Source organism: Sorex fumeus, unplaced genomic scaffold, assembly GCF_029834395.1.
Source record: "Sorex fumeus unplaced genomic scaffold, SorFum_2.1 ptg000064l, whole genome shotgun sequence".
Taxonomy (NCBI): Eukaryota; Metazoa; Chordata; class Mammalia; order Eulipotyphla; family Soricidae; genus Sorex; species Sorex fumeus.
Window position 1 is genome coordinate 364,321 of NW_026606121.1, and position 12,015 is coordinate 376,335.

At 61.0% G+C, this 12,015-nt stretch overlaps 1 protein-coding gene across 1 annotated transcript in view; it reads right to left on the minus strand.

Moving 5' to 3' along the window:
* Positions 1–12,015, minus strand: part of ZAN (zonadhesin) — a 36,142-nt gene that overhangs the window by 2,672 nt on the left and 21,455 nt on the right. The window contains exons 22-40 of the mRNA XM_056128305.1: positions 11,676–11,878; positions 11,029–11,170; positions 10,677–10,924; positions 10,079–10,259; positions 9,848–9,932; positions 9,351–9,442; positions 7,719–7,895; positions 6,589–6,797; positions 6,312–6,456; positions 5,561–5,811; positions 5,288–5,482; positions 5,032–5,156; positions 4,278–4,573; positions 3,099–3,307; positions 2,257–2,398; positions 1,793–2,037; positions 1,368–1,497; positions 1,111–1,285; positions 846–998 (exon numbers count right to left, since the gene is read on the minus strand). Coding sequence (XP_055984280.1) covers positions 846–998; positions 1,111–1,285; positions 1,368–1,497; positions 1,793–2,037; positions 2,257–2,398; positions 3,099–3,307; positions 4,278–4,573; positions 5,032–5,156; positions 5,288–5,482; positions 5,561–5,811; positions 6,312–6,456; positions 6,589–6,797; positions 7,719–7,895; positions 9,351–9,442; positions 9,848–9,932; positions 10,079–10,259; positions 10,677–10,924; positions 11,029–11,170; positions 11,676–11,878 — 3,403 coding nt within the window. The remainder of the gene's footprint in view (positions 1–845; positions 999–1,110; positions 1,286–1,367; positions 1,498–1,792; positions 2,038–2,256; positions 2,399–3,098; positions 3,308–4,277; positions 4,574–5,031; positions 5,157–5,287; positions 5,483–5,560; positions 5,812–6,311; positions 6,457–6,588; positions 6,798–7,718; positions 7,896–9,350; positions 9,443–9,847; positions 9,933–10,078; positions 10,260–10,676; positions 10,925–11,028; positions 11,171–11,675; positions 11,879–12,015) is intronic.

Here is a 12,015-nt window from a genome sequence, read left to right on the forward strand (position 1 = left end):
GGTTTAGGGGATGTCTGTGGACATGTGAATATAGGGGTGCGAGGAGTGTGGGACATGGAGCATGTGGGGTGAATGCGGGGTGTGGGTGACTGTGGGAGATGTCTTTGGAGTCTAGGGTTCTGTGGGGTTCTGGAGTGTGGCGGTATCCATGGTAAAGGGGTGTTTGGGTGTTCAGGGTGTCTGCAGGAGTGTCTGTGGGGTCTCTGTGGGGGTCTGGAGTTTAGCGGTGTCTGATATAGGGGTGTTTGGGTGCTTGGGTGTGTGGGGTGTCTGTGGGGCTGTCTGTGGGGACCTGGAGTGTGGCAGTGTACGCGGTATAGGGGTGTTCAGGGTGTCTGTGGGGGGGCCTGTGGCAGGTCTGGAGTGTGGCGGTGTCCATGGTATAGGGGTGTTTCGGATGTCTGTGGGGGTCTGGGGTGTGGTGGTGTCCATGGTATATAGGGGTGTTCGAGGTGTCTGTGGGGGTATCTGTGGGGGCCTGTGGGGGGTCTGGAGTGTGGCGGTGCCTGCAGTATAGGGGTGTTTGGGGTGTCTGTGGGGGTGTGTGTGGGTATCTGGTGAGGAGGTAACTGGGGCCGTGAGTTCTGTGGGTGTCTGGGTGCAGGCATGTACAGGTGTGTGGCGTGTCTGGTTGGGGTGTGGTTGCCTGTGCGGGCATGGGGGTGTCGGAGAGATATATGGTTGTGTGGGGGAGGTATGCGGGTGTGCTTGGGAATACATATGAAAAGTAGGGTGTCATGGGATGCAGGGATTGGGGGGGGTGGGGGCACCACAGGCGGAGAGCAGCGGCCTGACCCCAGTGGCAGGGGCTAGAGAAAGGCCTCCCTGGGGTGGCCCAGACTCACTCCTGGAAGGGCTCTGGGGCCACGACACGGTGACAGGCGGCAAATGGCCCCTGGGGGTCGAGCAGCACACCGCAGGCGTGGGAGCCGTTGGTGAGCGCCCCCTGGTCCCCGTGGCACAGAGCCGGGCCCTCCTCCTCCTCCTTCCTGATGGCCCTGCAGAGACAGGCCAGGGCTGAGGACCAGGGCCAGCGGAAAGAGGGGTACAGGGGGCTCACTGAGAGGCGAGGGGGCGATGGAGGGGCTGCTTGGAGTGCGGGGGGCACACCTGGGCAGGCGACGCAGCCCTCCGGGGCTCATCTTCACCTCCCAACTGCTGCCGAAGACATTGGCGTCCTGCACCTGGGTGCCGTTGGGGGTGGTGAAGTCGTTCCACTTGTCCTTGTCGAAGTTGCCGCACAGACCCTGCACCAGGTCCTGGTACGTGGTGGGCAGGGAGATGACTGCGGGAGGGGGTGGCCCCGTGAGCGTCGCCTCCAGGAGCCCGGGGCTGCGGGGCTCTCCCAGCATCGCCGCTCCGCCCACCTGCGTTGTCTTTCCCGTCGAAGCTGACCATCAGCTCAAAGCTGGTGACCAGGTACATGCGGTGGCCCCGCATGCTGACCTGCAGGTACTTGCTGGGCTTGAAGGGGACGGTCATCCTTTGATTGTTCACCTAGAGGGAGATGTGGGAGCTGCCAGGAGGCGGCCAGTGGCCGGCGGGGCCCCCACCCGCCTGGGTCTTGGGATGAGACGTCCAGCACTTTCCCCACGCTGCCCTGCAGAAGCCCCCCAGTGCCCGGCCCGTGTCCCCCTACACCCACATGTCACAGGCGCTACTCCTGCCCACCCCCTGCACCCCCTTCAGCGCCTGAATGACCCCCACCCACCGGTCCCTGGGGTGCAGGGTGCCTGGACCTGACTCCTGCAGTGGCATTCCCGGGACCCCCGAGTGTGCGGCCTGTGCATACCACCAGCTGCAGGTTGCTCTGCATCTGGATGACGTAGTCGTGGATGCGAACGGTCACTTCCTGCAGGGTGTGCACGTTCCTCGGTTCTGCATGGTTCCGCCCCTCCACCACTAGGGGTTCCAGGCCGCGGGGCAGATTGCTGACCGTCCTGAGGAGGGTGTAGGTCATGCGGCCAGGGAAGGTGTAGAGGAGACCATCGAATGTCAGGTAATGGGAGTCCCCGAACACCGAGCACTGCTGCAACTCTGCAGGGAGGGGGGGGGCACTGAGATGAGGGGCCTGGTGCTCCCCAGTCCCCTTACACTCTCCTGCTAGCCCTGGGTGAGCTCGGCCGCTTCCTCGCCCCAAGTGAAAAGTGTAGGGGTGCTCCTCTGATCCCCCAGCTCTGGCCCTTGAGGGGGCGGCCGAGACTGGCTCAGAGAGCGAGAGCGGGCACAGGCCTTGGGGCGTGGCGTATCCCTTACGGTCCGGCTTGCAGCTGCCTCCTTCCTGGGGGACGGCCTGGCAGTGGGAGCCAAACGGGCACGAGAAGGGCTCGCAGTGGAGGGTCCCCGCGGTGCACATGCAGCTTTGGGCACAGTCCTTGGACACCCACATCTGCCCACCCTGCAGGAAAGGGACACAGCTGAGGCGGCACGAGGGGCGACTCTCCCCGGCATCCGGCACCCGCAGCCTCGCCTGGACCGTCCCACTGGCTTCAAGGTTCGGCTTAGGGGCAGTGATGGGACACCTGTGCTCGTCCACCTGGGGCAGCCCCTCGGGCCCATGGGGTTCCGGTCTGGATTGGGGGCCACACACGGTGGTGCTGAGGGTTTACTCCTGGCTCTGTACTCTGGTCATTCCTGGGGTGCTGGGGGAAGGAACCCTGTGAGGAATGGGGCTTGGGTCCACTGCGTGCCAGACTGGCACCCTGCCTGCTGTCCTCTCTCTCCACCCCTCCCCCATTTTATTTTGTTTAGGTGCCTGGAGGTCACTCCCTGTGGTGCCGGGGGACCCAACCAGGGCGGGCCACAAGTGAGACAAACACCTTCATCCCTTCCACTGACCGAGGCCGTCCTGGGAGAAAGGGGACTCAGCCTCCAGAGGAAGAAACAGGGGTGACAGAGGCCCCTGGGGCCTTGAGGGCTCCACTCAGGTCAAACCAGGGCTCAGCTCCTGCTGCCAAACCCTGCCGTGCCCCTGGGCTATTAGGGACTCAGGATCTGAAATCAACCACTCACCCCCAATTCAGGGAGACTACCCAGCCTACACTACACCTCAGGGTGGGCTGGAGGACCCCTCATCCTCACATGTGGGCTCCACTCACTGGTAGATGCCTGCCCTCTGGGTTCGTGCAGCTACAGTGACTCTCAGGAACACACAGTTTCTTGCTGAGCAGGAAACCGGGTTGGCACATGCAGCCCTCCCGGCAGCTGGCCCCGGGCTGAGGCTGTGTTGTACACTTGGACTTCCCACATGCCGGCACGCAGGGCTCCATGCACGTGGTGTAGGAGCTGTGGGCGGGACACTCCAGAGCTGGGGGGACGAGGGGAGAGGGAGTAAGGAGACAGCAGCAGACGGGCTATTTCCTTTTTGTGTTTATTGGGGGAGGGGGCACCACACCTGGCGATGCTCAGGGGTTACTCCTGGCTCTGCACTCAGGAATCGCTCCTGGAGATGCTCAGGAGACCATTTGGGATGCCGGGGACTAAACCCGGCTCGGGTCGCATGCAAGGCAAACGCTCTACCCACTGTGCTGTCTTTCCGGCCCCAGGAGGACTTTCTTTCTAAAGTGGGGCAGGGACTGGAGAATCCAGACTAGGGATGGATGTGGCCAACAGGACCCTCCCGCCTGCTCCTTTGGCCAAACGTTTACTGAGTCGAAGCTATGGGCCAGGTTTCTGGGCCCAGAAAGGGGGAAGAAACTCTCCACCCACCCAGGCCCTGGCTCAGTGCAGGACACAGAGGTGGGGGCAGCGAGAAAACAGGAGGGCTCAGAAGAGCCGCAGAGGTTGCGAACAACCAGAAAATGCTTCCAGGTAGGAAGACAAAGAGAACAGGCCAGAGAGAGAGGACAGCCGAAAGGGCACTTGTCTTGCCCATGGCCAACCCAGGTTCGATCCCCAGCACTGCACAGGGTCCCCCCGAGTCCTTTCAAAAGCGATCCCTGAGTGCAGCACCAGGAGCCAGCCCCCAGCATCACTGGGCATGGTTCCCAAACAAACAACACATCAGACAACCAAAAACAAGAGGTTCTGAGAAAGACCCCCCATGGTGAGCCCTAGATCACACAATGGGCCGTGCATGTGGGAGGCCTGGGTTGGGTCCCTGGCACCACATGGTCCCCTGAGCACCACAGGAACCACCCCTAGGCACAGAGCCCGAGGACAGGCCAGAACCCAGAACTCTGCTGGGCGTGGCCCTGACACGGTTGGACACAGGCCCAGAGGCCCCAGTGAGCTTCCCAGACTGCCCCAGAGGGACAGCGGGCAAGCGGGACACTCACGGCAGAAGCTGCTGTTCCTCCAGGTGTGGGGCTTGAGCCCCTGTGCCTGGCAGGCGGCCTCAAAGGCCTGCAGAGACTCACAGAGGGCCTGATTCAGGCCTCCGAACCGGCAGAGGCTGTGGACGCAGTGCAGCAGGTAAGGCTCGAGACTCATGTGGATGGAGCAGTTGACCCAGGCCGGAGTCTGGAAGGCCGCCTGGCACTGCTCCTGGGCCCTGGACAGGTCAGCCTGCCAGCAGCTGGTCTCGGGCTGCAGCGTCGTTTCCTCCTGCGCCTTCTGGGCATTTGATGGGCAACTGGAAGGAGAAAGGGGTCCTCACCTGGACAGCCGCAGCCCCGCTGGGCTGTCCCATGATGGGGGGGCCCTCTAGATGACTCCGAACACCCCATTCTTGGCTTCAGCTAGAACCTGCCTGAGCCCCAGCCAACCTGCGGCAACTTCTGTAGAAACTTCCTTTCCTTCTTATGTTTTTTTAACCATGTTCAGTGGTACTCAGGGGCTACTCCTAGCAGTGCTCAAGGGACCCTATGTGGTGTTGGGGGTCGACTGTGAGCCCCCTGTTCACGACACTTCCACCCAAGCCAGAGGAGGTCTGTGTCTCTCCAGCCCTGGACAGGAAGTCCTTTCTCAAGCTCAGTCTAGAACCCAAAGCACCCCCACCCCCAAACTGTCCCCCGAAAAGCATAGTAGAGAATCTAGCCATAGTAGAAAATCCCCACTCAGGATCAAAAGTGGCGACTTGGGGACCATTACTTCAGGCTGAACTCCTTATCTTGCCAACTGGTGACAAATTCCGCATCGTTCTGAGCGAGCTCATCACTGGGCATCAGCAGTTCATCCTCCTGCTCCCCGTTATAATTCCCGCAGATGCCGCAGACCTGGGGGCAGGGGGCACTGTGACGTGCAGAGAGGTGGGTCCCCCACCCCCTGCAATGAGGAGGAAGATAAGTTCTGTCGCCACCTGCCCCTAGGTGGGGGACCCCTGGGGGTGGATTCCCTGAGGGCTTACTTTCTTGTAATAGGCTCCAGGTACTTGGATCTGCAAGTAGCTGCCGTCGGACTTGAAGTTCACGATCAGTCCGATGGGGAGCGTCAGCTGGGTGCTGTCGTTAGTGGCTATGACGCTGAATCTTTGCTTGGGGAACTCGCCTTCCAATCGGACGCCTTGGTCTTTGTAGGGGAGCTGCACCTGCGTGTCGTTGATCTGGGGGGAGGTGGGCGGTCTGTGATGGGCGGTGGCCCCGCTTCCGCCCCACCCCTCCGGGCGCGGTGCCCAACACACCAGCACCCGGTGGTTCTTCTGCATCGTGATCTGGAGGTCAAAGGCCTGCACCATGATTTGCTGGATGAAGGCGCAGGCGGCGCCCTCCAGTGGCCCGTTCTGGCTCGTAATCTTGAAGAAAGGCATGTTGGCCGTGTAGTGGCAGCTCATGGCCAGGATATAGGAGCAGTTGCCGCCCAGTGCGTGTCGGGTGCCGTCAAAACTCACGTAGTAGTAGTGCTCTTCCAGGACGCTGCTACATACGCCCACGTCTGGAAGGAAAGCAGGGTGGGGGGAGGCACTGGGGAGCCGTCCCACCTGCCGCACCCAGCCGCTCTCTACCTACCCACTTCCAGGGAAGATGCGGCGAAAGCAGGGCAGGCTCGGGGGAGGAATGGGGACGCTTCAGCCAGGGAAGCAAAGTCCCCCTCTAAGTTCTAGGTTGCTACAGGAGAGATAAATACATCCCAAGAAGAAGCCCCCCGGGACCGAAGCGATAGTCCAGCAGGTAGGGCGCTTGCCTTGCAAGAGGCCGACTTGGGTTCGATCCCATATGGTCCCCCAAGTACCATTGGGGGTGAACGCAGAGCCTGCAGTAACCCCTGAGCATTGCCAGGTGTGGCCCAAAAACAAAAAAAAGCAGTAGCCCTTCCCCACAGCTGTGACAACTGCCCCTGGTCTGGAAGCATCTCGCGGGGGGGGGGGCACTAATGATGGGGGGGGGGGGCGGAGAGGGAGACTGGGGGGATGACTGTAGCCCCGAGCCTCCTACATGAGTTCCGGCAGCGAGTGAGCCCGTCCAGGGCCCAGCACTGCTGGTTCCGGCCGCAGGAGGCCTGGTGGCAAGATGCATTGTTGGATGCGGAACAGGAACAGAACTTGGAGCATGTCTCATCCGAGTACCAGCTTTCCCCGACCTGCGGAGCGCAGGCATCAGTGGGGCAGCTCCGAGTCCCGCCCCCACTCCCCCGCCTCCTCCCAAGGCTGCTTCCCTCTCTCCAGCTGCCTGCCCCCCGCCAGACCCCCCCCCCCCCCGCCACCCCTCTCACCGCATGGTAGGAGTCTGGCCCCTGGGCGCAGCCGCACTGGCTGAGGGGCACACAGGAGGTGCCGCTCAGGATGTAGCCTTTCTGGCACTCACAGCCCTCGGTACAGGGCAGTGCGGGGTTGCAGTCCGTCGGGGAGAACATGTCGAGGCAGGTGGCCGGGCAGGGGTTGGCGCAGGGGGTGTATCTGCTGCCCGACGGGCACCGCAGGGCTAAGAAGAAACTAGCATTTGGAAGGTCCAGGGCCGGTCAAGGTCGCCTGTGGGGTCCACCCAAGCCCCTGGGCAGCAAAGGATGTGGGCATCTAAGCCATTGGACCAGGACTCTAACTGGGTGCACAGGGGATGCTCAGAGGACCCTCGTGAGGGACCGTCACGGAGCAGTGAAGGTGGGTCCGATGCAAACTGAGACCCAGGACAGGGGACGGGAAGGCTCAGGGACACTACCTGGCGTGTGTGAAGGAAAAAAGAAAAGAAAGAAAAAAAAACAGAAGGAGGGGCTGGAGCAATAGCACAGCGGGTAGGGCATTTGCCTTGCACGCGGCTGACCTGGGTTTGATTCCCAGCATCCCATATGGTCCCCCGAGCACCGCCAGGAGTAATTCCCGAGTGCAGAGCCAGGAGTAACCCCTGAGCATCGCCAGGTGTGACCCAAAAAGCAGAAAAAAAGAAAGAAAGAAAAAGGAAGGAAAGAAGGAAGAGAAAAAGAAAGAAAGGAAGAAAGAAAGGAAGGAAGGAAGAAAAGAGAGTGAAAGAGAGAGGGAGGAAGGGAGGGAGAAGATGGGGCTGGAGAGACAGAAGAGCAGGTAAGGTGCTACCCTTGAATGCAGCTGACCCAGGTTTGATCCCTGACACCATATAGGGTCCCCTGAGCACCGCCAGGAGTAACCCCTGAGCAGTGCCCAGTGTAGCCCAGAAACCAAAGGAAAAAAGAAAAGCAGAAAAATAGGGACAGCCTGGGCCCAGAAAGAGGAGAAATGGGGGCAATCAGCACACGGGGTGAAGCTCTGGGGTGGGGGGTGAGGGAAGAATCTGATGGAGGCTCCCAGGCCGGGAGGCAAGCTGAGGTTGGGGGCTGAGAGACGGGAGCACAGAGAGGGGCAGAGGGTTCTGGGGGACGCAGGGGCCACTCACGGCAGGCCGAGCTATTCCTCCAGGTCAGGACCTGGCCAGCCGAAGCACAAAGAGTGGCATAGGCCTGCAGGGAGCGGCACAATGCCAGGGGGCTGCCTTTGCTTCCACACTGGCTTGTCGCACAGTTGAAGAAGCTGGCCTTCGGGGACACCACCTGGTGGCACGGTGAGAAGGGTCCTGGAGGAGGAAACGGAAGAGGAAAGTTTGAGAAGGGGGCAGAACCTCCTGGGAAAGTGGGGCAAGAAACTCGAGAGCAAAACCTCTATTTAAAAAAAGGGAGGTGCTCCTCAATAGTGCTCAGGAGGCCCAGGGCTGCCCCTCCCCCCCCCCCCCCCCCCGCAATTCCTGGTCAACCAGGTTGCAATGCAATGCTAGGGCCCAACCCACAAACATGCACCCCAAATGCTGCCTATCTCTCGGTCCCAAAACCAGGTATTTTTTATTTCTTCCTTAAAATTTATTTCTTCGGGGGCTGGAGTGATAGCACAGTGGGTAGGGCGTTTGCCTTGCACGCAGCCAACATGGCTGACACGTGTTCAATTTCCAGCATCCCATATGGTCCCCCCGAGCACCGCCAGGAGTAATTCCTGAGTGCATGAGCCAGGAGTAACCCCTAAGCATTGCCGGGTGTGACCCAAAAAGCAAAAAAAAAAATTATTTCTTTGTTTATTTATTTTGCTTTTGGGGTCACATCCGGCGATGCTCAGGGGTTCCTCCTGGTTCTATACTCATGAATCACTCCCGGCAGTGCTTGGGGGACCATATGGGATGCCGGGGATCGAACCCGTGTCAACAGTATGTGCAAGGCATACGCCTTACCCCCTGTACTATCACTCCGGCCCCTCTTTATTTTTATTTATTTATTGGGCTGGAGCAATAGCACAGCGGGCAGGGTATTTGCCTTGCACGCGGTCAACCCGGGTTCGATTCCTTTGTCCCTCTCAGAGAGCCCGGCAAGCTACCAAGAGTATCCTGCCTTCACGGCAGAGCCTGGCAAGCTCCCCATGGCGTATTCGATATGCCAAAAACTATAACAAGAAATTTCACAATTGGAGACGTTACTGGTGCCAGCTCGAGCAAATTGATGAACAACAGGAGGACAGTACTACAGTGCTTTTTAGGTCACACCCTATGATGCACGGGGTTTACTCCTGGCTCTGCACTCAGAAATTACTCCTGGCAGTGCTCAGGGGACCATATGGGATTGAACCCGGGTCGGCCGCGTGAAAGGCAAACGCCCTACCTGCTGTGCTATGGCTCCAGTCCCTTCATTTATTTAATTTTTTTTTGCTTTTTTTGGGTCACACCCAGCGATGCATAGGGGTTACTCCTGGCTCTGTACTCAGGAATTACTCCTGGCAGTGCAGGGGACCATATGGGACGCTGGGAATCGAACCCGGGTTGGCTGCATGCAAGGAAAACACCCTACCCGCTGTGCTATTGCTCCAGCCCCCCCCCCCCCCTTCATTTATTTTTAAAGCTGTAGTTCTTTAGCACTGACTGCTGGAGACACTCTGGTACATCAGTGCTCCCCTGAGGCCTGGCGCTGCTTCTCCCACAGCCGACCCCCCTCCTGCTGTTCTGCCTCCTTCCTCTGGCCAGGAGAGGCCCCCAGGGGCACAGAGCATGCACCTTGGGGGTTCAGTAGGATGGCACAGTTCTTTTCCCAGGGTTCTAAATTCTCTTTCTCCATGCAACTCTGCGACTTGATGGTGGTGTAGCAGCTGGAGGGAGAGAAGGGAAATCCCGAGCTTGGTCAGGAGGAAACTAACGTCTCGGAGTGGGGTCCAGAGTGCAGAGAAATGGGGGGTCCCGAGGACAGCAGCAGACACAACCGGAGCTGCAGGGCAGGAAGGGGGGGTCCCTCTAAAAGGACGATCACCCAGCTGATCACACCGCAGTGTGGACACCAGGCCCAGCGCCTTCTCTGGTTTTCCTTTTCCTGCATTTGCGGCGGCAGGAGGCGCTGCTCTGTGCCGGGTGCTGAGGGAGACCATTGTGGGCGGGGCCAGGGATGGAACCCAGACCTCCAGCATGCTCCGGCCTCTGATGTCACATTCCATCCACTCCGGATGCCGTTTGTCCGCCATCGCTCAGGACCCACTCCCCCGGCCTCCCCCTCGGCTCACCCAGCTTCAGAGGCCTCCTGGATCTTCCAGGGGTGGTCCCAGTCAGCGAGCTCGTTGTCATCCAGAACCTCGTTGTTATAGTTCCCTGCGGGGGCGGAGAGGCTCAAGGGAGGCCCCAGCAGCTGCACCCCTACCCACCCCCACCCTCCACTCTGCCCCTAGCCCCCCCCCCCAGCAGGATGCCCGCCAGCCCTGGGATCCCCACAGTCGGCAGGGGGACAGGGCTCTTACCGCACAGCCCGCAGAGACGGTGCGCGTAGGTCGAGGGCACCTTCACCTCCACCAGGTGGTTCCCGTCGTAGCGCACCTGGAGCCCAAAGTCGGTGGACAGGCGCAGGAAGACGCCGCTGAGTCGCACGAGCAGGCGACCCTGGAGCAGCCCGAGGGGCGGCAGCACCCGGTGGCCGTCCAGCTGGAGGCGGAGGACGCCGCTGAGGGCCAGCCTGGGCACCGCGCAAACCCAGGGGCCCGGAGCGGGTGGGGGGAGCTTTAGGAATCTGGGGGACTGGATCTGCCTGGAAGCCGGATAGGGTGGCACGCGCACGCAGTGCAGCGAGCACACGCAGAGGAGTGCGCGCAGGGAGCCAGCACGTGCAGGGGGAGGGAGCACGTGTGCAGGGCAGGGAGCACGTGCTCAGGGGAAGGGAGCATGTGCACAGGGGAAGGGAGCACGCGCACAAGGCAGCGAGCGCGTGAGCAGGGACAGGGAGCAAGTGCCGGGGAAGGGCTCATATGCACAGGAGAACGAGCACACGCACAGAGGAGTTCGTGAGTAGGGGAGCACAGACAGAGAAAGTGCGCGCGCAGGGGAGCGCGCGCGCACACGCACCATGAGCCTGGAGCCTTTGAGCATCGAGATCTTGACCTTGTAGACTTCCACGTGCACGGCGCTGACGAACGTGGTGTCCTGGTTCCCCAAGCGGAACTCGCTGGAGGCGCTCACGACAAAGTGGCTCTCGAAGACCCTGGCACTGCAAGGCTTGGTGAGCACGTAGGTGCAGGTGCCCAAGAAGTGGCTCAGGGCCCCATCAAACGTCTGGATATGGGAGTCTCCAGAGATGGTGCAGACGCCATACCCTGCGGGAGGAGGCGAGACCCACTCATGCTGAGCACCGAGGCCACACCCAGGCCCGACAACCCCCTCCCGGGGGTCCTGGACAGGCCACGCCCAGCCTGCTCACCTTGGGGGTGGCAGCCGTACTCGCCCTGCTGCAGGTTGCAGACTTCGTGCTCCGAGCACTGCGCTGGGAAGCAGCGGATGTCTTCCTTGGCCTCGCACACACACAACTGTCTGCAGCCGGGCTTGTACCACTGCTCCCCTACCTGTAGGTCGGAGAAAGGGGAGAGGGCGACTCCCAGCTCGGACCCCCGGAGACCTCCAAGACCCCAGGTGGAGCAGCAGACTCTGGATCGACTGGCTTTCCCACCCTGGTATCCCCAGGAACCCCTGGGATCTGGGTGCCCGCTTTACACGCCGCTAGCCCAGGTTCCAGCCCCCGCACCCCACAGTCCCCTGAACCCCATCCCCAAGCACAAAGCCAGGAATAAGTTTTGAGCACCGCCAGAAGTGACTCCCAAACTAAAACCAAAAAAAAAAATGTTTAGGGACCAGAGTGATAGAATGTGATCCCTGCAGGCAAAGCCAGGAGGAAGCCCTGAGCACCGCCAGGTGTGGCCCCCCCACACCCCAATAAAGGAGACAAGGAAATGATCACTCGAACCTCAGTCCGGTATCACCCCCACCTCCCCACCCCCACCCCCTGCTCTGTCTCGCTCCACGGCGCTCCCTGCAGGCAGGAACATGCAAGGGGGCTTGGCTGCCACTCACCCTGAAGTAGCCCCGGGTGGGGTCCATACACCCGCACTGGCCGGAGTGCACGCACTGGAGGCCGCTGAGCTCATAGCCCGGCTCACACTGGCAGCCCTCGGTGCAGCGGTCCCGGCAGTTTACACCCGAGAGGTTGGAGTGGCAGAAGCTGGGGCATGACTTGCCGCACAGGGTGTACTTGCTGAACTCGGGGCAGCCCAGAGCTGGAAGAAGGGGGTGATGGAGGAAGTGGGGGGCGGGGAGAAGGCCATAGCCGCCCACCCCTTCACACGGTGGCGGAGAGAAGAAAGAGGCTGGGGGCTTGGAAACCAAGATTCCCAGGGGAATGCTGCAGGCCCCA